At 43.9% G+C, this 24405-nt stretch overlaps 1 protein-coding gene across 2 annotated transcripts; it reads right to left on the bottom strand.

The window, feature by feature from the left end:
- Positions 1–24215, bottom strand: LOC130196697 (TNF receptor-associated factor 2-like). 2 transcript variants are annotated; one of them, XM_056419022.1, is made up of 11 exons: positions 23646–24215; positions 22415–22493; positions 21500–21598; positions 20650–20811; positions 19887–19961; positions 19668–19742; positions 17865–18350; positions 16746–16923; positions 16510–16658; positions 15305–15523; positions 1–67 (listed from the first exon to the last, which is right to left on the bottom strand). In XM_056419022.1, the coding sequence occupies exons 1-10, from the start codon at positions 23831–23833 to the stop codon at positions 15305–15307; spliced, it is 1710 nt and encodes a 569-aa protein (XP_056274997.1). In that variant the 5' UTR covers positions 23834–24215; the 3' UTR covers positions 1–67. The 2 variants fall into 2 exon arrangements, with proteins under 2 accessions (XP_056274997.1, XP_056274995.1); XM_056419020.1 differs by lacking the exon at positions 1–67 and adding an exon at positions 11335–13923.
- Positions 24216–24405: the final 190 nt, after the last annotated feature.

The raw sequence follows: 24405 nt of genomic DNA, 5'->3' as shown, positions 1-24405 counted from the left end.
CTTTATGTCCAGTCCCGTCTAGAGACAGACGGACACGAAACCTTTCGGAAGCCGACCGCAAGGCCATCTGAAAGGAATGAACGTTACGAGGATTAGAGCTTTATAAGAAGGATGCACATCAGCGTGGAACACGGAGCGCCTCGTCGAGCCTTTGTCTTCAAACCGCTCGGTTGAATTAGCTCGAGTCTCTCATTTCATGAGCGAGAAGGTCGAGTCTGTACGTTCTCAATAAATCTGTCACACCAGTGGATTGGATTCAATCTATTGTCATTGCACAGAGTGCAGGTACAGAGGCATGACATGTATTCTCTACATTTAACCCCTCCTTGGTTATTAAGGAGCAGTGGGCTGCAGCGATGCGCCCGGGAAGCAACTGGGGGTTCAGTGCCTTGCTCAAGGACACATCGACTTGCAACTAATGGGGAGAGCGGGGATCGAACCGACAACCTCGGGGTTGCAGGACGACCCCCTCACCCCACTGAGCTGCAGCCGCCCCCAGTTCCCAGTGGAACTCTTGTTTCGATAATCAAAGCATTAATCAATATGTTTTATACCAGCGACAGGTGAGATTATTAAATTCTACCTCGGTGATATGATTCTGTCACATCTCAGTCATTTCCCGTGACTTTTTGTAAATCAATTTGTTCCGAATGACTTCATGTCATGGTTTTCTGTATCCGTTTAAATGACGGTAATCCGAACAGTAATGTTTGAGTGGCTGTTAAATCCACAATTAAATTACGCTACAAATTGTTTTCACCTGTATAATCTGAAACATTCAATTCAATTTATTTTGTATAGCCCCGAAATCAGAAATGACAAATGTTCCTCAACATGATAACCCAAATGCAAACCACCCGTAAGAGAAAAAAAGCACGGGTCTGTTCTTGATGGTTTATTAAGAGTGTGTGCACGTACACACATTCAGAAACAACCACTTTACTTTCACCCACTTTCACATCTCTTTACATCGTGTATTCTTTAGCTAGCGCTCACCATTTTTGTATATTTTCCTTTTTGTTTCCGTTTCAAATCTCTTGAACAGGTTGACGCTGACCTTAAATATCAAGCCTGCCAAAACAATCGCGGAGCATCGCTCCGTCGACCTTTCCGTCTGTTGTTGTCCGCGAGCTCGAGAATCTCTCCTGCGCTGAGCGTCTGAAGAGCTCTCTGGGAACAACTGTTGCTTTTCACGGAGAAGAGCCTTAACAGAAGCCCTATTCATTTTATTTGTGGGTTTCCTTTTGCTGAAAACCACACCTGAAACTTGTCTTTGTTGGAGTAAGACTTGGCTGCCCCCCCACCCCAACCCCGTTTGTCAAATTCAATCAAGCCCTCAGAGCCGGGCCATGGACAGAACCACATCGCAGCGTGGAGTGGGTGGTTTTATTAAAGGAAACATTCCATCGTAGATCCTCGTCCTGAAGGATAATTGCATCGATGTGCCTGAAGTGATGATGACCCTGCCCCTCATAGCTGTATATATATTATCTACTAAACATTCCAATTCTAAGAACGACATCAGTTTTCAATTTATTTTACATTTAAACCTTTCAATTGTTGGGGAATTGTCTTTTTATGCTTGAGGAGGTTCCTGAAATGACCAGAATGTCAGCGGTGATAAGAGCTTGAGTACATTCTCCAAATGCCAAGGAAAGGTGCTTCAGTGCATCCTTTCTTATCTCCTTTAGCAAAGGGGAGAGATGGAGTTATCCAAGAATGTCTTGCAGGCAGGAACTTTAAAGCTCTGCATCTTTCTGCCAACAACATCCTCCGACGCGGTTTGATTTTAAGGATGAGCTGAGAACATCCTTCTTGGAATCCTCGTACTCTACATCATTGAGTTTTTTACTCGACGTATTTTCTGCAATGGACAAATAAAGTTGAATTTTTTGTTGTTGCCTATAGTGTAAGTGCAGACGCTTCCTCAGCACTGCGGTTGTCTTTTCCTAAGTCCTTACGAACTCTCCTTCACATCTTTTCCTTGAAGTCATCAGAATCAGAATCAGAATCCGTTTATTGCCAGTAATGTTTACACAAACGAGGATTTTTTTTTGCCGAAAGGTGCAACATTTGACATGACAAAGGTGTGTGTTTCAAGAGACATGTGTTGACCGTATTAAAGTGTATGTTTACATGATGTGTGTTGTTTGTTTAACCTGTTTGCCTTTTCGGGTCATTTTCCCGAAAATAATACACCCTCCCCGCCTATGGGTCATTTGACCCGATTCAATGTTTCACCCTCCTGTTACCTTTATATTTACTAACATATTTTACCCTTTGGGTTCAATTTGACGCCAGCAATTAAAACCTCCAGAAAATTATTAGAATTAATATTGTTTTCCAAGTTTAAGTGTGAGGCACTTTATGTTTGTTTGTTGACTACCGAAAGAACACCGACATTAAACATTGAATGGGGTCAAATTAATCCGAAGGCGGGGGGAGGGTGTAATATTGATTCGGGTCAAAATGACCCGAAGGCAACACAAGGGTTAAAAGTGCATGTTAAAGTGACATGGTGTTTTCCAAGGAAATGTGTCATTCAGACGTCACATTTTGTACTTCTACCTCGGCCTCAGTCTCAGATCAAATGATGTCAAAGAACTCTTGAGGTTTCCTGAGTCAGCCAGAAGGGACCAGCACACTTCCCTTTATTCACTGATGAATGATGATAAGCTGATAAAAGATACACAACCTGTCCCGACACCCCCTCCTCTCTACCTCCTTCTGTTTCATGGATCATGGAGGTCTGGATCGTGGTCCATGCCGACTCGTAATTATTCATGCACTCTGTCATACTCATTGAATGTCTTTAAGTAACTCTGTAATGATTCCTTCTGGTCACATGACGTCTATGTCTTCTGTCCATCCTGGAGAGGGATCCTCCTCTGTTGCTCTCCTGAAGGTTTCTTCCCTTATTTCTATTTCTTGGGAGTTTTTCCAAATTCGATGTGAGGTCAAAGGTCAGGGATGTCGTATGTGTACAGATTGTAAAGCCCTCTGAGGCAAATATGTAATTTTGGTGTCTAAAAAATAAACTGAATTGAACATGAATACAAATAGATGTGCATTACGTCGGCTGATATATCATCTTATAATCTTAATCTTGAAAAACAATGAATGACTTAACACAATTTAAATGACAAATTAAAATGTTGATTCTAAATACATAAACTTGCCTTTAATGTTTGACGGAAATGTTTCATTTGTAGGACTCTTGAGTTCGGTGCTTAAGAAAACAATTGGACAGTACATGGTTCTCACTTTAAATTGCTATTACAGTATGTCTTTTAACTATGAAAGCTTTTTATGAATAATATCCCACACTGCATACATTGATGCTTTTCCCACCATCTTTAGTATATTTAAAGTCCTACTTTTTAACAAGAATGTTTGGACTCATAAAGCAAAGTTGATCATTGTTGTCAAGACCAGATTCCAGTCCACAGTATGTCGTCCACGTCTGTAGTCTGGATCCCCATTTTCATCTCACCAAAGAACATTTCCTTGCTTCAGCCAAGACCAAACCCCGTTCTCAAACCATCAATCAAAAACCTCCAACCCTCCATTTCTTTTCATTCATCCGTCTCACTTTCCTGCTGTGAGGAGAACTGAGCTCATGATTACAAAGCGTTCATTGACGTAATATTTGAGTGATATCGTCGCTTTTCTCACAAAACTCTATAAGTTCCAAGCTATCAGACTCTCTGCAGAACTTCCCTTGTTATAAATGACAAATTGCTTTCGCCCAGTGTCTTCAGGCGACTGCTTTATCATCCCTGTCCCCCCGGTGAGATGGGACAGCCACATCCAACTGTGACGAACTTCTATCTCTGGAACTCTTCTCTCCATCACAACGTGGCCCTCAACGGACCCGACCTGGAGGAGCAATGACTTGTGGAAAGGCCCAATACCACCTGTTGTTTCATGCATTTGTGCTCTCTGGGGAGTCACCAGGCCCTGTCAGAGATATGCAACTCTGCTGCCCATGCAGGTGAACCCTGACATTACCCTGGCCGAGAGGCGCCCCCATCTGGTTCAACAGGCAGCCGGGGGAAAGAAGTTCTGGTCGATGCGTCCGAGTCTCCGACTGGGTGGCCCAAATTGGAAATGCTGGTTGTGGTGGAGCCAGGTTGTACCACACTGAGTCACACGAGATCATACGAATGCCCTGAGACCAAAATGGTTAGAAGATCTGACAGCTCCCGCAATGTTGCGACGTCAAGGAGATTTTGAGGAAAACCTAAATAAACACAAGACGTCCGCATCCGACAGCCTGCGTCCAGATGTTCTAAGAAACGCCTGTCGGAACAGTGTTTATGGAAGAAAAGAAAAGTAATTCACATGGGGGAGCTGCCGATGGTGTTGCCATGGCACCGGGAGCAGACGGTTTAGCGAGCCCCCCCCAACCACGCCGCCATCCCCTCCGGTTTGTTCCATTCCCACCAGCCGCTGACTGCACGCATCTGTTTCAAAGTGTGCATTTGCAAAGACTAATGAAGGACATTACGAGCATGTGCGTATTCGCCACATCAGCAGAACCACGAGCTGGAGGTGGGAGTGAGCTCAAGACACCAGAATGTGGGTTACACTGGTAAAAAAAAGCAAAAAATACACCACATGAAAGGGGCTCCTGTGGGAACCCATGACTTTTTCCCTCCTGCAGGAGCTTTCCAACCGGGGGGCCCCAATGTTCATCGTGGGTTCATGAGCGTTGCCAAGTGACACGTGAACCAAGCAAATCAGCTCCTGTTCATTTGCTGACGTACCTCTCAAGACCTTTCAACGACCACATCGGGGGGGGGGAAACAATTCTATAATAGAGTGTGAGGTGAGAACGACTCGCCCGGGGGCCCTCCACGATCCAAACTGATCATGACATCATGTTGAGCCATGTTGTTAATGACCTGATGTGCCTCTGGCGAGTCTGTGTTAAAAGGTGGCGAGCGCTTACGACTTTTCCATCTTAACAACTGTGCTTTTTTTATTTTTGAGCTAACAGGCTTATTAAGGATCAGTTCAAAGTACGAGAAGGGGGGGGGGGGGTGTTCAGTAACAGTCCTGCCGCTCAGTGGGCGACTCTTCACGCTAACGATGAAACACACAGCAGGTAGAGACTCTAGAGCCCAGCGGCATCTCCTGAATGCCATTCATTCTTTCCGTTGAGTAGTAAAACAGCTGCCGGTCCAGAGAACACACAGCGCTGTTTGTGTTCTCCCGGGCCTCGAACAGCGATAACGATAAGTGATTTTGGGGCGCAGGGTGATCTAGGACAAACATAAGAAGTGAGAGTCATCCGGTATATATCTCTGCCACGAGAGATCCCAGGGGGAATGAAAAAGTAAAACTGCTTTTTTTTGTGAGGTCCCGGGCCAGTGATGTCCTATGTGTACCGATTGTAAAACCCTCTGAGGATGATTTTTACTTTTGGGCTCTACAAAATGAACTGTATTGAATTGAATAGATGGATGTAACTTTAGCCCTTACAACAAAAAAGACTGCTCTCTCGTAAAAACAGCAAAACTCACTGCAGATAAACGTTATTGACACATAGTTCATGTATTTCTATTTGTATCACTATAGTAACTAGAATGGGCACTCGGTAGAGCGCATACCTTCGCATATCACAAGATTGGGCATTGAATTATGAACATGTTGGCATTAGTTGCCAATTGGATAAAAATTGACCGTGCTATGATAAAAAGAAGATGTTGACCTTTTCATGACCTTGACCTTTGACCAGATTGATCCCAAAATCTAATCAAATGGTCCCCGGATAATCACCAATCATCCCACCAAATTCCAATGCGATTCAAGAAGATTGACCTTTTTCATGACCTTTACCTTTGACCTTTGACCCGATCGATCCTAAAATCTAATCAAATGGTCCCCGGATAATAACCAATCATCCCACCAAATTTCATGCGATTCGGTTGAATACTTATTGAGTTAGGCGAATAACACGCATACAAATAAATACGCGGCGATCAAAACATAACCTTCCGCATTGTCAATGCGAAGGTAATAAACCCTTCTCGAGAATGCCAATATTTCAACTCAGACTCCTAATTTTTCTTCATAAGATGTTCGATTTCAGATGTGGAAAGGAAGGGCTACTCTGGCTCCTCCAGCCGTGTTGAAGGCCAAGACGCTTTATCCCGACTTGCTCAGTTATAAATGATGAGTTCGTCCTCATGGGCTGCGTATGAATAAGTGTGAATTGGTGAATGACATGTGGTGTAAAAGTAGTCGCTTTGAGTAGGAAGACAAGTAATCTATTTTAAATGTTAGTTTCAAGTCTTCTTCAATACAGCATGATGTTCATTTAGTAAATGAAGGTCCACTTGGACCACCTTTACTGGGGAAAACCAGTGCAGTTAAAACCTAGAAATTAGGACATCGGTTGACCTTCAAATGAATTCTCTGGGATATTCCACATTGTAATTCACTGTGAAATCATTGTAAACTGTTGTGTGGTGCGTTAGTTCCTGAAAGGGAACCAGCCAACAGCACACCAACAAGGCCAGAGCGCCAAGCTAACGAGGCTCCAGCAATATCTTCACCACGAACCAACGTTTCTTTGCGAATGACATCTACGATGTTAATCTTTCAGCACTAGACCGGCTGTTCAACTTTCCTTGTTTTTGTTTCCATTTCAATGATTCGTATTCATGCACAGACTTTTAAATGTGTTCATTACAACCTACGAAAATGCAAAATGCCGTCCATCAATATTCATAACACTCTTGAAACATGAATAATTAAACAGGGAAGAAGCAAGAGTGAAGACTTGCTGGAATCACATTCCTCGTCCTGCGTGGATGACGACGTCACGTCCCCATCCTGCAGTGGACACGCACAGCAGGGGGCTTCCTCAGTGGCCGCCCACCGTTTACCTTTGAGACGGAGAATGCTGTTTGTGTATCTGACGGAGGAAACTCACAAGAGTCCTCCTCATAGACATCTTCATAAACGCCGGGATCACAGAGAAGAGTGGTTTGGAAACTATAGAGGATAGGGGGTTTTGGGAGGGGTGGTGTCTGGTTTGAAAATAAAATATCATTGATAGGAAAGAGGATCTCAGCGGGTTATGGTGACGGGGTTGAGATGGGTTGGAGAGGTGCATGCATGGGAGACTTAATCATTCTCCTCACCTGCCACTCCATCTTCCCCTTTGTATCTCTAATGACACACACAGGTATATCGAATCCCACACTGTGACAGCGGGTGCATCAACGGGTACAAATATGTGAGAAGAACACTTCTGGTGGGCATACTGAAAGAGGAATTGGCTTGTGGTGTGAAATACTTTCTCATATTTGAGTGAAAACTGAGGCAAGCCTGCCCTCTGCAGAGCAACATGATGCACACAGATATTACAGGATGTCAACGTCTTGATGTTAAACGCAGACAAAACTGAAGTTATCTTACTCGGCCCTGAGCACCGCAGAGATCAATGATCTGGTGATGTGGTTTCTGTAGACGGCATTGCTCTAGCATGCAACACCACTGTAAAGAATCTCTGTTATCTTTGATCGGGTCCTTTAACTCCACGTGAAGAACATCTCAAGGACTGCATTCTTTCATCTACGTAATATTTAAAAAATCAGACACATCTTGTCTCAAAAAGATGCAGAAAAATTGGTTCACGTGTTTGTTACTTCTAGACTGGATTACTGCAACTCCTTATTATCAGGCTGCTCTAATAAGTCTCTTAAGTCAACTCCTTATTATCAGCTGCTCTATAAGTCTCTTAAGTCAACTCCTTATTATCAGGCTGCTCTATAAGTCTCTTAGGTCAACTCCTTATTATCAGGCTGCTCTAATAAGTCTCCTAGGTCAACTCCTTATTATCAGGCTGCTCTAATAAGTCTCTTAAGTCAACTCCTTATTATCAGCTGCTCTATAAGTCTCTTAGGTCAACTCCTTATTATCAGCTGCTCTATAAGTCTCTTAAGTCAACTCCTTATGATCAGGCTGCTCTATAAGTCTCTCAGGTCAACTCCTTATTATCAGGCTGCTCTATAAGTCTCTTAAGTCAACTCCTTATTATCAGGCTGCTCTATAAGTCTCTTAAGTCAACTCCTTATTATCAGCTGCTCTATAAGTCTCTTAAGTCAACTCCTTATTATCAGGCTGCTCTAATAAGTCTCTCAGGTCAACTCCTTATTATCAGCTGCTCTATAAGTCTCTTAAGTCAACTCCTTATTATCAGGCTGCTCTATAAGTCTCTTAAGTCAACTCCTTAATAACAGGCTGCTCTATAAGTCTCTTAAGTCAACTCCTTATTATCAGCTGCTCTATAAGTCTCTCAGGTCAACTCCTTATTATCAGGCTGCTCTATAAGTCTCTTAGGTCAACTCCTTATTATCAGGCTGCTCTATAAGTCTCTTAAGTCAACTCCTTAATAACAGGCTGCTCTATAAGTCTCTAAAGTCAACTCCTTATTATCAGGCTGCTCTATAAGTCTCTTAGGTCAACTCCTTATTATCAGCTGCTCTATAAGTCTCTCAGGTCAACTCCTTATTATCAGGCTGCTCTATAAGTCTCTAAAGTCAACTCCTTATTATCAGGCTGCTCTATAAGTCTCTTAGGTCAACTCCTTATTATCAGGCTGCTCTATAAGTCTCTTAAGTCAACTCCTTAATAACAGGCTGCTCTATAAGTCTCTTAAGTTTGGGCGGCTTTAGCTCAGTGGGGTAAGAGGGCCATCCCTCAACCGTAAGGTCGTGGGTTCGATCCCCGCTCTCCCCATTAGCTGCAAGTCGAAGTGTCCTTGAGCAAGGCACTGAACCCCCAGTTGCTTCCCGGGCGCTTCACCGCAGCCCACTGCTCCTTAATAACTAAGGATGGGTAAAATGCAGAGAACTAATTTCCCCTTGGGGATTAATAAAAGTGTATATTTATATTTTTATTTATTTTATTTAAGTCAACTTCTTATGATCAGGCTGCTCTATAAGTCTCTTAGGTCAACTCCTTATTATCAGGCTGCTCTATAAGTCTCTCAGGTCAACTCCTTATTATCAGGCTGCTCTATAAGTCTCTTAGGTCAACTCCTTATTATCAGGCTGCTCTATAAGTCTCTTAGGTCAACTCCTTATTATCAGGCTGCTCTATAAGTCTCTTAAGTCAACTTCTTATGATCAGGCTGCTCTATAAGTCTCTTAGGTCAACTCCTTATTATCAGGCTGCTCTATAAGTCTCTTAAGTCAACTTCTTATGATCAGGCTGCTCTATAAGTCTCTCAGGTCAACTCCTTATTATCAGGCTGCTCTATAAGTCTCTTAAGTCAACTCTTATGATCAGGCTGCTCTATAAGTCTCTTAGGTCAACTCCTTATTATCAGGCTGCTCTATAAGTCTCTTAAGTCAACTTCTTATGATCAGGCTGCTCTATAAGTCTCTTAGGTCAACTCCTTATTATCAGGCTGCTCTATAAGTCTCTTAAGTCAACTCCTTATTATCAGGCTGCTCTATAAGTCTCTTAGGTCAACTCCTTATTATCAGGCTGCTCTAATAAGTCTCTTAGGTCAACTCCTTATTATCAGGCTGCTCTATAAGTCTCTTAAGTCTACTCCTTATTATCAGGCTGCTCTATAAGTCTCTTAGGTCAACTCCTTATTATCAGGCTGCTCTAGAAGTCTCTTAACCCTTGTGTTGCCTTCGGGTCAATTTGACCCGGTTCAATGTTTCACCCTCCTGTCGCCTTCAGGTCAATATGACCCGATTCAATGTTTAACCCTCCTGTTACCTTTATATTTACTAACATATTTTACCCTTGAGGTCAATATGACCCCAGCTATTAAAATCTCCAGAAAATTATTAGAATTAATATTGTTTTCCAAGTTTAAGTGTGAGGTACTTTATGTTTGTTTGTTGACTCCCGAAAGAACACCGACATTAAACATTGAATCGGGTCAAATTGACCCGAAGGCGACAGGAGGGTTAAATATTGAATCGGGTCAAAATGACCCGAAGGCAACACAAGGGTTAAGTCAACTCCTTATTATCAGGCTGCTCTATAAGTCTCTTAGGTCAACTCCTTATTATCAGGCTGCTCTATAAGTCTCTTAGGTCAACTCCTTATTATCAGGCTGCTCTATAAGTCTCTGAGGTCCCTCCTGTTGATCCAGAATGCTGCAGCTCGTGTTCTCACTAAAACTAAGAACAGAGATCACATCACTCCTGCACTAGCTGCTCTGCTCTGGCTCTCCATAAAATCAAGAATCACTTTAAAAACTTTCTCTTAACCTACAAAGCCTTGATTGGTGACGCTCCATCATATCTTAAGGAGCTTCAAACCTGTTGATCTAAACCTGTTTTCTTGCCCATATGGATGATGGTCCAAACCCTGAAAATAAGAATGAAGTCTTTACAAACTAGACATTTTCTGAAAAAAAGATGTTAAAGGATGAGACTGTTCGCATAAAAGACCCAAACCAACAATGAATGTATCATTTAACACATATTATACGATACATATTCTTTCTCTGTGCCATAGAGTTCCATTGTTTTGTCCAATTTACCTATGAAAACACACCAGTGAGTCACACTGTGGGCATACTATGAACACAACCACACACACACACACTGTAGAACACACACTAAATGTCTGACTCCCACATACACCATCCTGCTGCACCAAGTACTCGCTATAGAGCACTAAATGTGGATTAATCCATCGCTGAAAATAGTCCTAAACAAATGTTTTGAGTCCCGTACGACGTGACCAGATGTTCAGGTGGTTACTTCTCTTTCCACCCACTCCATCCAGAGGATATTTTCAGGCATTTCTTTTGCCCCCGAGCTATTATTTCTTACAATCACACTGATGAATTGATAACACGCGCTTCTCGGAGGGATTATGCAGTCAAGCATGTCCCACAATGCCTCCGGTTGAACGGAGTAAATTCTTCCTCTTGGATATCTCCTGCGCTAATCCACATATTAAACCACATATCCCGGCTCAACTTGCCAAGTGTCAAGATCTATAATTAATGCGATCTTACTTCTTAAAGCTCACTCTAAATAGTTTGATTGCATGAATTGATATTACTTTAAGCCCCACTTTTCTTATCTCACTTTATCGAACAGGCCTCATAATGGTTGATAATTCTGTATCTTTGTGTTGTGAATTTTATCTAAAGATAATTGTTGTGTCAAAGTGTTCCCTGAAGAGACAAAACACTGGCTGCTCCGTGTGCATGCATTTGCACTGTGCGCCCCCTTGTGGTCAAACTATGTCACTCAAAGCCCCCCAATGGTCTGCAGTAGTTTCCCTCTTTCAGCAAGAATGTGTGAATCTTCACGTTACAAAACTGTGCACTTCTTTGCATAGAGGGCATCTTAAAACCTTTAATAAAACAAAAACAAAATACAAATATGGAACAACATTTTTCCCGGTAGTACAAAGAAGTTTCACGAACACACGACGAGTCACTATCCACACCGACGTAGTAGCAGAGAGAACAACAAGCGAATTTGCAGTTTCATGTCATTGCTACAGATGAAAAAAAAGCTCCTCATCCTAAATCTCAACACGGGCTTCAGAGAGAAAACAGAGATGTGAAGGAATCAAACACAGTTCCAGTCGGAGTAATATTGGAAATGTGCACGTCACGTTGACACATTGTTCTGTTGCGATAACAGTGAGGCAGTGTGGCATCTCCTTAGAGTCAATATCGCTGATACAGCATAACATCTGCCGGGCTCCAAATGTGTGCATGTGTGTGTGTGTGTGTTTGCCTCCGAGGGGCATTTTAGCAGACGGGGATGAAAAAATGTGAAGCCCTTTTTAGTTTTTAGTTATGTTCGCCAGCTATGAATGACGACTGAGTCCCGGCCCGCGTCGGGCAGAAGGAGCGAAAAGAAAAAACGTCCGCGTGGCAGGTAGCAGCCGTTGGAGGCCACGGTCCGCACCGAGGGAAAAAATGTCATCTGCAAAATGTCCACAGCATGGTCTGAATATGGAGAAAGGATGTAGGACCACGTTTCCGTAACGACGAGGCAGCAAAGGGGTCAGATTACAGGCCGCGTCTTTTCTGCAAACAAACCTGCAAAAATTTGCTTTCAAGCGGTCTCAGCACACGATAGAATCCTCAATATACACGATCTATACGTTACTCAGATATGTTTTCCATAGCAGCACACATACCGCATCGAAGCTCTACATCAAAAAGGTGGGACCTACATTTTAATCACACGCTCGCGTGCTGTATATATTGATTATCCAATAAAATGCTGGTCCACAATATGAACTTGTGTTTTTTTTCATATAAATGCATGTTTCCATTTCCAGATTCCGGTATTTGTTGAGAGGTTTATAAACGTGTCGTGTGTGTTTGGAGGAAGATGCCATCTATGATTACATAAAGTAAAACGGGAACATTCAATAGTGTTGTGTATGCAAAGCGAGACATTCTTAGTCACTGGGATTTCATCACATCAAAGAGTTCAGAAAGAGGAGGAGTGGGGGAGAGACGGTAAGACATTCAAATGAAAAAAATACACTTCACAAAATTATTTTCACATTTTGGTAGGTTTGAACTCACAGGAAAGCACATGGAACATTTCAAAATAAATAAATAAATAATAATTTAAAAAAAGGTACAGGCACTTCTTTATCTGTAAAAAGTAGGTCAGTTCAAAGCTGTGAGGAAAGTAAAAAATAGGAAAATATTACAATAATATCCACCGTTTCCTCTTCTAATACCTCGACTCTCTTCCCATCTCAATTCCAGCCTCCACGCGGCGTCTGCGTGTCTAAGCTCCGCCCACATGGAAATATCACCGCGTCTCCAAAGAAGCATCGACGTCCCGTTCTGCATTCAGTGACATTACGAGTTCAACAAACAGGCGCAGCTGAGGAATGATACGTGTGCACTCACAAAGCTGAAATGCAGGTGACGAATGTTGGCGTGAGAAAATGTTGACACACGCTTAAGAATGCAAACGCTGATCCCGTTGCATAAAAAAAAGTGACGGTCCGATTGTATGCATATGGCGGCCTGCCTGCTCTTCATACTGCAACCGTTTTCTTAAAATTAGAATTGAGAAAATCGGAATGATTTGTCTTGGCTGACGTCTCGACATATATATCGCCACATACGCGGCGATATTTCCCGATATATGGCATTCTTAACCTCGGTATCATTCTTTTCCAAGAGATAAAATCACTGCGAAAGGTCAATTCAATCCTCATTTATGGCCGTTATAATATTTGTACGTATGAATGTTTTGAAATATTATGAATTGCTCAAATGGAATTGATGGTATCCCTGGTAAAAAAGGTCAAAGAAAAATTCCAATATGCAGACAACAAATATTGGATCTATCAGACTTGTAAATATAGGTTAGATTTTTAATATAAAATATGTGATGTTTCCATGTGTGGGAACTGGGCTTTGACTCGGTGGCCAGACGAGGTCCATCTTCCACAGAGCCAACATGCTCGCGAAACAGCAGAGAAATGGAACGCCGCGCACACGGGAATACTGCACTCAGAATTCATGGAATTCAAGCAAAGTCCACGAATGATACGAATGAACACTTGAGGGCTGAAGACGTTCCAGGAGCAGCAAACTAGTCCAACTGCGTACGCTGAAGGCTACACGGGATTATCACACCGTCGTTGGAACGCCACGTCGGAAATGCTAAAGTCACGCCCTCCCCCCCAAAAAACAAAATCTAGGAAATTAGTGGCGATTAAAAAAATGTAAATAAAAAAATACAATACAAAAACCCCAGGTGAAAATCAGATAACAAAAACGCTGTTAGCATCACCAGCACCTTGTAGTTTAACAGCTGCAGTAGCTAATAGTTATACGTTCACATCGGGCCCAACGACGACATGGAGCAGGTCGGTCATCGGGAGGGAATTAGAACCCAATTCTGCAGCTCCCGCGGTGAAGAGACCAGAACGGATCTAAAACGAGAAGATATTGGACTTCCGTTAGCCGGGTTGCCAAAGACACGGCTCCTCGTGAATGCCAACGTCACTCCGTCTGCTGGATGTGTAAATAAGTAATAGTTTGTCCACACGTCAGCCAAATGAGCTCCTCAGATGTGTCCTTTTGAGCTTTTACCGAGCTTCACTCGAGTCAAGATAGTTACGCGAGCCACTAGCTAACGCCCAGTTATTTTGGAACATAACTACCCGCTAGCCGCAATAACTGTTCTTTGAGCTCTATTTAAACTTGCAGAAGGAAACAAGAATAGTCGTGTTTCTAGTCACATATGTTGACGCATTAAAGAAGTCTGAAAGGAACCAATACAATTTCATAAACTTCCTTAGTGGAGCGAAAGCGTTTTTTATACTCACTCAAGGTGATTTTCGCTTTTGCCAAAGAATAGTTTGTGGAAACGTCTTTAAGGTTTAAAAAAAGAGCCAGTGTGTAGGACTCGCCGGCATCGAGCGGCGAAGCTGCAGACCGCAACAAACTGATTGGTGGCCGAAGTTAAAATGCAAAAACACAAATGTCCTCGCCTGAAGCCAGTATTTGGTTTGTGAAGAGGGTTCACGATGTAGATATATAAACGACTCATTCTAAAAAAGGATTACAAAAACAGTGGATCATACAATGAAGACAAATTACTTCGAATTTTCTACTTCTGCCAATATATTCGCCTTAAATACGACACACTGGCCCTTTAACTCTCAGGAGTAATCAGCTGTTTCTGCCGTCGCAGTCTTCTAGAATATTCCCGAAATAAATGCCTCCAGACAAGCATGAAACATAACTATCGTACGTGAGCTGGATGGCCGAGGCTCCTGGTTTACTCGTTTATCCGCTGTGAATCCAGTTGGTGGAAACGCGCCGAAATGAGATTGCTTCAAGTTCGCTCGACAACCGAAAGGGAACGCGGCTCACGGACATAATTAATGTCCACGTAAAGATCTGTGGTGATGACTGGAGATTAGAGACGATGTCATCTTCGTGGTTCCACAAGCAGAATATTCCAAGCCTCAGAAAGAAGGTTGAATACCTTTGGGAGGGTCTCCGGTCACCGGGGACACAACGGCATAATAATATTGTGTCGCTTTGGTAGGTAATCTATGTTTTTGTCAAATAGAAACTCAGTTTGATTGGTAGACTAGATGGTTTAAAGATGTCTAAACCAACAGCCACTGGCCCCAAACAAAAAAAGAAGCTTCTTGCTCTGGTCTTGTGTATCGCCGCCAACAAAGGGTACCGAACCCAAAAGAACGAGACGGACCCCAAAGACAAGTGGCGGTAACTGGTGATGCAGAAGCCCGTTGACTCAAACAGGTGAGTGGCGCCCCAAAGGCAGGGGGTCCTTTTTACCTAGAGCCCAGTGAGGTCCACAATGGCCTTGATGAAGATGGTGTCGTCGCGTATGTAGGAGTTCTTGGAGTCCAGCTTGGCGAGCGGGCAGAAGAGCGGGCAGCCGCTGGCGATGTTCATGTCGCTGACGGGCCTCTGGAAGGACGAGGAGGAGACGTCGGGCCGGAAGGCGTCGATGATGTGCTCCCTGTTGTTCTGGTCCAGCAGCATCAGGGTGACCTGGGGGCGGTGGGAGGAGCCGAAGCGCCACTTTAAAAGGTGCTCGTTGGGATATGAGTCACGCTTTATTCAAAGGTTGTTACGGATCGGAGAAAAGGTTATTAAAAAAACTATATAAATTCATAAAAAATTATATTTCAATAAAAAATAGCAAAATAAATTAATTAAACAAGTAATCACCATTAAAAATAATAAATTCAATTAAAAAAAATATTAAATTATAAAAAAATATTGTTGCAATAATGGAACAATTTTTAAAATATATTTTGGATTTCAAGGCCATTTGAAAACTAGTAAGCTACAAGCAATACAAATGTAATTGAAATATTCACACTGTCCATAACATATTGTTCATTGTATAAAACGATCGTCTCTCTTCTTGACAGTGAGATGAGACGATAACAACCTCACTCCTTGAGGTCTGAAGCTGGAGTCAGGACGGGTTTAGCCTAGCGTAGCATAAAGACTGTTAGGCAATGGGAAACCACATCCTGACTGCAGTCACATAAGCATGGTTCAGTTCTGTGTGGATGCAAATATGCAAATTAAGAATGACTCAGATGTTGAACATAAGGAGAAGTAGCAATGTAGAAAGTAAAAGTCCTGCATTTAAAATGAGAATAAAAGCATTCACCTGGGTGGGCCTTTGTTGTTTTTGATACCAGCGTTAGAAGTTTGCGTGTTCTTTTGTTTTGTTCAATAAATGATCAATGCTTTCTTTTGCCGATGTGAACCACAAAGCCATGGCGCCTCACTGGCAATTTGATTTACGTTTCTTCTGGATTTATTGGACAAATGGCCACTCCGATAACATTTAGCATTAATTCTCTGCCATAACTAAGTTCCCGAGGTAGTGGAGTAAAAAAAAGAAAAGAGTACAACACTGGCCTCTGACATGCAGTGGACTATATATGTACATGTGTTGCTGAAAGTAATTAACATTGGGTAGGATTATGTAAGCGCGTGTGTGTGTGTGTGTGTGTTACCTTCTGGTTAAAAGGCCACTTGAGCAGCGCGTCGCTGTGGCCTCTCATCACCACGAAGAACAGGGACAGGTGTGTGCCGCGGCCCGTCCCGTCTCCGTTCAGGTAGATCCTCAGGCACATCTTGTAGCCGTATTTGCTGGTGTAAAAGGCTGGAAGAGACAAGGGGGACCACGATCTCTCAAAAATCCCTGAAAATCCGACCGGCGCCGCCGTCGTCGGGGTCGCGGAGCGCTTACCGGGGGAGAACATGGCGGGGGCGCGGCCCGCCACGGCGTCCTGCCTCTTCTTGGTGAAGTCGGAGATCTTCCAGACGAAGATGCCGTCGTACGTAGCCGCCGACATCTCCCTCATCTTCCCCTCCATCTCCACGACGGAGAGGTCCCGCAGGCTCACCGTGCGCTCCAGCTGACGCACCTGCAGCGGGGCACGGGGGCAGGAGGGCGGACTCCAATGAATGGAGCACATCTTTCAATAATTTCATAGTTTGAATTCACTCATGCAGCAAAACGCGTCTTAGAGGTCGAGGTTCATGTTTAAATCGAGAAATGTTGCGTTGTTAAGATGCATATGAATTAAATTAGAAGCAAAATCAGTCATGTAAGATTTGGTCTTTTTTTCTTCTCCCCTTCACATTTACGGGTTGGGACAAAATAAAAAAAATAAAAAAATCCCTTTCTAGACAATTTTTGACGGTATGAAGACGACTTGACTTGTTATTATTGTGGATCGATTGACATTTTCAAATCCTCTTTTTAATTTCTGGTGCCTTGATAATTTGACTCGTCTTGCTGGTTTATTCAAATTAGGTTCCCAATATGAATACGCTCTAGTATGAAATGAGGTGTGAGATGGTCTCTGTTGTTCTTGTTGTTGTTGTTATGGCTCTCTACCTTGCAGACAAGACTTAATCTAGACTCTCCCTCGTCTCTCTGACCAGTTTTAAACTAAAGTTAACAGAACTTTATAATCACAAACTGTTCTTGCATATCAATTTTTGTCTTTTTGTGTAGAATCCCATCTGGATCATTTAGATTTAAACTTTATCTTTGTGTTTATGTAGCTCTGTAACGCTGTCCTTCTGGTCACATGACATCTCTGTCTTCTGTCCATCCTGGAGAGGGATCCTCCTCTGTTCTCTCCTGAAGGTTTCTTATAATTTTCCCCCCCTCAAAGGGTTTTTTCTAATTCTTTATCCTGATCCGATGTGAGGTCAAAGGTCAGGGATGTCATATGGGTTCAGATTGTAAAGCCCTCTGATGATAATTAGTCATTTGTGATATTGGGCTGTATCAAATAAACTGAGAAAACTGAATCCAGAGGAAACCACAGCTGGACCCGCGTCTCTCGGGGTCTACCTTGTTGTTGAGGATCTCGATCTTGTCCTGGTCCAGCCGGTGCTGCCGGTTGTAGGCCTCCATGGTGGCGCAGGAGCGCTCCATCTCGCGGTTGAGGACGCACACGATGTTCTCGAACGTGCCCACTTTGACCTCCAGCTCCAGGCAGCGGCGGCTCAGCTCCGCCACCTTGGCCTTCTCGCTCCAGAGCTGCAGCGCGGCGCTGGGCAGCGGCGTGAAGGCGACGGCCGGACGCGGGGCGCACGCCGCCGCCGGGGGGGTGGCGAGGGCGCCGGCGGCCGCTGCGGCCCCGCCCATCTGGCTCATCTTCAGCTCCAGGTCCCTGAGGGAGCGGTGGAGCTCCTGCAGCTTGTGGCCGGCCACCTCCAGGCTCTGGGGCTGCAGGCTCTCCAGGCTCACCTTGATGCCCATGATGAAGTGCAGCAGCAGGTTGAGGTGCTCGTAGGAACACTGGCGCTCGTGGTCGTGCAGCTTCTCCTTCTCCACCTCCACTCGAGAGAAAGACACCAGCAGAGGCACGTCAAGCACGCCGCGAGCCGGAGCGGGACATTTCAGGGCCGGAGAAAAGAGAAACAAGAAGAGCTCCGGATGGAAATGCACGCTGTGCAAAGTATTCGTGCTTTTCATCGCTTCGCCGCGTTGACACTGATCAGCCGTTTGACAAAAACACAGGCCCTGCTGGAGCGGACCGACTCCGATCTGAGAGAGCGGTTCGTGCAAGATGAAGCGCCGAGTTTTGTGTTTCTCCGTCACCATGGTTACGGCGATAACAGACGCTGCTTCATTTCTACGCTACGTTTTCACGCCTGGTCTCCACACTCGGGTCTGGGCACGTTTGTTCTTAAATTACGGCCACAAACGCACGTTTTTTGTGAGGTCACAGTGACCTTTGACCTCGGCGGTGCAATAAGAGATAACTTTGTTTGTTCTCTGGGGAATAGTTATTGTGCCAGAGATTGATCACAGAAGAATAAGAAAAAACAAAAGAGTAACATATATATCAACATATAAGGTGTATACAATGTAACACTGATGCCAGTGTAATATAGAATATAAATAAGATTACAATATGTTTTGTAAAATAAGCAAAACTAGTTCGAATATAAAAATAAAAACACGTAAAAACATAAAGTGTATAGGAAGTAAATATAAACAGCAACTAAAACATAAATATATATTGTCCATGATATTGAGACTAATAATGTCAAATAGCATTGAAAAGTAATAAAAGTTATATTGCACAAGACATGTTGAGGTGGATATCATGGCGATGATGTCATCATCACGAGAACAGACCCAAAACAACCTTTAAAAACTGGAATTACAGGCTCAAGGAAACCGATTGAGGTAATCAATGCAGAACAATAAACTGCAGTCCAATGTGTGCTTCACATATTTGCACTCAGCTCTCCAGAAACGGGCCTGAGCCTTTTCACTCGTCTGCTGATCAGTCAAAAAGCAGAAGCACAATGATTGCATGCGTTATCAGAAAGCAGAAACTCGTCTTATTATTATTTTTCTTAAGCCCACATTCGGCTTCGTGCTCAACCGCCACAGGCATGCAGCAACAAATTATGCAATAACTGATCAATTCTGAATTTATTTATTTTTTATCAGTAAGTATGCATTTATTTTCTCATATGTAATGTAACTTTCTCCTTAAATCATTGGTCTGAAAATGGATTTTGGAAACTCTTCCTGGGAGATTTTGTTATAATTTTGCAAAGTTATTGCATAATGCAGTCGCTGTTGCTTTAGCCACCGTTACACAGAAAGCAAATTATAACAGAAATGTCTACTTACAGACGCATCGCAGCCAACAACATGAAATCTGCACGGTGCTTTACATTTACTGCAGAACTTAACATGGTCCACATACTGCAAAACAAAACAAAACAAAAACAAAAAATAAAATGAAAGAAGCTTGTGATCGATAGAACATGTCGTCGAATGGTTAATGATATCAATCCAACAGAATTATGAGAAATCACGTATGAAAAAAGAGAGAAATGCGTGGCAAACCTTTTCTCTGGGGATCTTTTTCTTCGCACAGCCTTCGCAAATCATCGGGTACTTTGGACAGATTTCATCGTGAGCCTCGAGGAATAAAGTAAAGTTACTTCACTGCGAGAGAAATGGCGGCAAAAAAACACGGCGAGGGAGGAAATTCCCCTTTTGGCCCCTGTACCTGAACCTCTCTTAGTTCACCTGCTGCTCTTTTGCTGCCCCTATTGCGCCTGTTTTCCATTATTATCCACTAATCATCTCACATTCACACCGACGGGCAATTTAGAGATCAATTAACCTGACTGCATGTCTTTGGACTGTGGATGGAAGCCGGAGAACCCAGAGGGAACCCACGCTGCCACGGGGAGAACATGCTGCACACAGAAGGACCGCCCCGACCGGGAATTGAACCCACGCCCTCTGGCTGTGAGGCGACAGTGCTAGCCACTACACCACCGTTGTGTGTGTCTTGCTGCCCCTAGTTTGCATCTTTTTCTGCCTCCGTTATGCTTGTTTTTAACTTCTGTTTTCCACGAGTTGGCCGTTGTAAATTACTTCTGCATAATTTGGGCTTTTACTTGTTTTGCTTTAGATTATTTTCGTTGATTCCTGTAATAAACTTCTGGTTTGTTTTACTAAACACGTCTCTGGCCAAATCTCTGTCCTGAACACTTCTCAAACTATAAATATCGGGGTTGTTAAGCTGATATTTCTCGGGGTGCGAGCTGTCTTTCATTTCCCTCTAACTCTCTAAATGAACGCCCCACAGAGTCGATACCTTGATGTTCTTCAACAGGAAGGGTTCCTTGCAGTATTTGCAGTTGAGCGTCCTCTCCGGACATTCCCTCTCGTTGTGGCGCTCCTGCTCGTTGGCCCTCATCAGCTCTTTGCAGGACGGACACAGGATGATCATGAAGTCACACTTGCCCTCGTGGCCGGCCTGCAGAGAGAGGAAACCGAGTGATGGACCTTGATGATGTCACTCATTGTAGCGGCCGCGCGTTGGGAACGTTATGCGTACGATGAAGTCACGCTGGCTCTTGACATTATGTTAGTTCCAGTCTTCAAAAATACTTGAAAAAACAGTTTGTTTCCGAGGTTAATATCGATCAATCAGACGGGCCCTCTCTACCTTTATTGTGGCACAGAAACCGCACGTATGAACGTTGCATGATTCCCTCAGAAACACAGGCTCTGATAGAGCGGGGAAGTCCCGCCTCCTACGGGGTGGACCACCCCCTTATTTCGGAAATAATTACATATGATCGTCAAATTATTTGATCCTGTTTGAATTGTTCCAAATGATGTTTGCAATTTTTTTAATAGATTGCTTTTTGAGTCAAAAGAGTTTCATTTTGTCGTATAACTGTTGAAGTTTACCGCGAAAATATAGAATTAGAGAGACGGCGCTCCGAAGACACACCGAAGTGTGTTTGCTGTCGGGACAACAAGCATTGAACTCTCCCTCGTTCGAACTCACGGTCGTGTGCGAGTGCACGTGAACGTGCGTCGTGTTTATTTTTTTGTCATTTGCATATATTCTGCACAGATGTAGTTGTTGTCATTTTCTATGTAACTCCCGTTGCGTTGCATTTCTATTATGCACGAAAACAACCACACATGTGCACCTCAAACTCTTTGATGCTGCCCGTCCAGGTGCAGCCTTCGTTGGGACAGACGGCCGCCAGGGCCTCCACTTCTCTCCGGGCCGCATTGTCGGGGAAAGCCTGCAACGGAGAAAGCAGAGGTCGTTGTTGTTGTCGTTGTTGTTGTGGGTTCGGGATCCGGTCGGCGTCTTCAGTTACGGGGTGGGGGGGTTAGCGACGCCCTGCGTCAGTTTACCTGGGGATCGAATGTTTCATCTCCCTGGCTCTAATGTCTCGGGACGCGGGGCGGCGTATTCTATTTCCTAGGCTTGCAGAGGAAAGTTGAGCAATCGAAGTCGAGCGCGTCGGCTCACCGAAAACAAACGAGGCTGCAGCGTGGATCGACAAACTACTCACACACTCATATTCATAGAATGTGTTTATGTGACTCTGTGATGATTCCTTCTGGTCACATGACATCTATTGTTCGGTCCATCCTGGAGAGGATCCTCCTCTGTTGCTCTCCTGAAGGGTTCTTCCATTTTTTATAAGGTTTTTTTCTACTTTTTGGGGGAGTTTTCTCTGATAAGATGTGAGGTCAAAGGTCAGAGGGATGTCGTATGTGGACAGATTGTAAAGCCCTCTGAGGATAGTTCGTAATTTGTGATATTGGCCTATATAAAATAAACTGAATTGAATAAAGTTTTGGGTTGTTAGTCTAAGCTTGCGTTGTCATGTATCTCTCTCAAAAAAAGGCCTTTTCTTTTTCCGGTTTCATCCCGCCCTCGCTGACTCCTCACTCGCTACTCCCTAAGTGGCCACTAAAGATAATAACACAGCGCATCTATCGTCCGATTCCTTCTGAAAGTTACCACGAGGAACTTTAATTGTGTGTCTATTGGTTGGTCCGAGTAACTCTGTGTAAACAAGATGTGAAAGAAAAGAAAAGGTACATACACCGCCTTGCTTGAGAATGGAGGTGGGTTCCTCAAACAAGTCTTCTTTGATACAAGCGCTGCACTTCTGTGGGCCGGAACTTGAAGGGAGGAAAGGGAAATATTAGATTTGTATAGATACTGGCACCAAAATATAAACGACCATCCCCGCCCTTCAAAAGACTGATCAGTGATTAATATTAGAGGTACAATCTCAACTAAAGCTTGTCTGAGTAAACCTTGAGATAACATATAGAGCTGAAATGATTACTTCAGTGTGTTACTGGGTATATGCCACGGAGGATTAAGGCAGTTCTGAAGGCAAAAGGAGGTCCAACGTGGAAACTAGCAAGGTGTACCAAATAAAGCGGCCGGTGAGTGTGTGTGTATATATATCTATATATATATATAGATATATATATATTCCCTAATTCGAATTTAGCTAACTAAAAAATATAAATTTCACATCGTAGTCACATAATATGAAGGGTCACAGATGTATGTGTAAGAAAAGCACTGATGCAAAAATACAACTATCTAAAAAATGAAAGAACGAACAACAACAACAAAACGGCGCACATGCGCAGTGCAAAGAATGAAAACCCAGTGATCTCACAACCAAGCTCGACTTCAAATACGAAGAATTATGACGTACAGCATTGTTTTGTTTAAAGCCTACGACGAATATAAAGACACGAAGTGCTCCTGCTGTCTTTCTACAAGAGAAGACGCGAGTAAAGAGGACGCGTAGTGGGTCAGAGCCTCGCGGGTCACCGTATCTACCAGATGGAGAAAGGTCATCATAAACTGTCATATTGACAAAGAAACTAACTGGAACACGTTTTAAATATGTTTACAGTATATTTTCTTTACGATATTAATAACAATACGAAACACCATCCAAGTGTAACTCTTCGCCATCTCCACTGCTTGCTCGGGCCAGGTTAGCGAGACTCGACCACCGGGGGACATCTGGCACGAGCCGTCACACACACGTTCAGATCGTGTGTGTGTGTGTGTGTGTGTGGGGGGGGGTCACGTGGTGGTGATTGGTGAATAACCTGCACGGCCGAATTATTTAGCGGGTTCTTCGCAATCTATTTATCCGACGTGTCCGCGCGGTCGCACGCGGCGGTGCCAGCGGCGACGCGCAGGGCGCATCGAGGGCTGCCGGAGGGCTGCGGACGGGGCTCGGGTCGCCCCCGCGCTCGCGCTACCCATCGAGCTAGCTGTCGAGCAACGACACGACTCACCTCACAATTTTGTTGAAACAGAACGAACAAAAGCGGTGTCCGCACTGTGCTTGCAAGGGCCTCCTCAACACTTTCTGGCACGAGTTGCACAGATGCTTGTCCTCGAGGCTGTTGGCCAAAATCTTCTTCGGGAAGCCGGGTTTGTTGCCTTCCAGGGAAGATGGTGGAGACTGCTCCTGTGCAGCCATTATTCCCCTTGAACAATATCGAGGTGCTCAGCGGGGTGCGTTCAAGAAGCGAACGCGACTGGGTGTAGTTTGAGGACCAGTCGCCGGCAGCGACCCCATTGCCCCGTGACAGTTTATTCACATATGCCTCCCTGCTTCTGTTAACAACGCATATTTGATCTTCATATGCATCGGCAAATAAGACCCAGGCGTTTTCATGTGATAGATGTGACAGCTGAGGATGCTTCGTTCGGTTGTAAGTGACCACGTCTACCGCTAGGCGCCGCGAGCCCGGGAGGAGAGAGCAGCGACGGGGCGAGCGGCACCAGGAAGCGAGCGGCTGCTCCGCGCTGGATTGGACCACCAGAGCTGCGACCAAGTTACTACATGCAAGGCGGTTTAATCTCGGAAGTGTCTTCAAAATAAAATCAAGGTATTTGTGTTCACCAGTTGTAACTGGAGTTACGACTGACTTTATTTTCTGAATAGACTTTGGGGTGGGATATATTGTTCAACTGTTTCGTCCAGGCTCAGGAATGCATTTATCTGCTTGTCAAATGTATTTTGTGTTGTAAATGCCTCCGAAGCGCTCA

This window comes from Pseudoliparis swirei, chromosome 7 (genome assembly GCF_029220125.1).
Source record: "Pseudoliparis swirei isolate HS2019 ecotype Mariana Trench chromosome 7, NWPU_hadal_v1, whole genome shotgun sequence".
Lineage (NCBI taxonomy): Eukaryota > Metazoa > Chordata > Actinopteri > Perciformes > Liparidae > Pseudoliparis > Pseudoliparis swirei.
The sequence above is the reverse complement of the archived record's forward strand: the minus strand, read 5'-3'. Positions and strand labels throughout refer to the sequence as shown.

What these genes read in the sequence shown, in the direction of transcription:
- LOC130196697 (XM_056419022.1), bottom strand. Translation starts at nt 23,833, where the DNA reads ATGGCTGCACAGGAGCAGTCTCCACCATCTTCCCTGGAAGGCAACAAA. An exon ending in TGTTTCAACAAAATTGTGAG is followed by an intron (nt 22,494 to 23,645) that starts GTGAGTCGTGTC and finishes CCTCCCTTCAAG; the next exon opens with TTCCGGCCCACAGAAGTGCA. An exon ending in TCCTGTTGAAGAACATCAAG is followed by an intron (nt 19,962 to 20,649) that starts GTATCGACTCTG and finishes TTATTCCTCGAG; the next exon opens with GCTCACGATGAAATCTGTCC.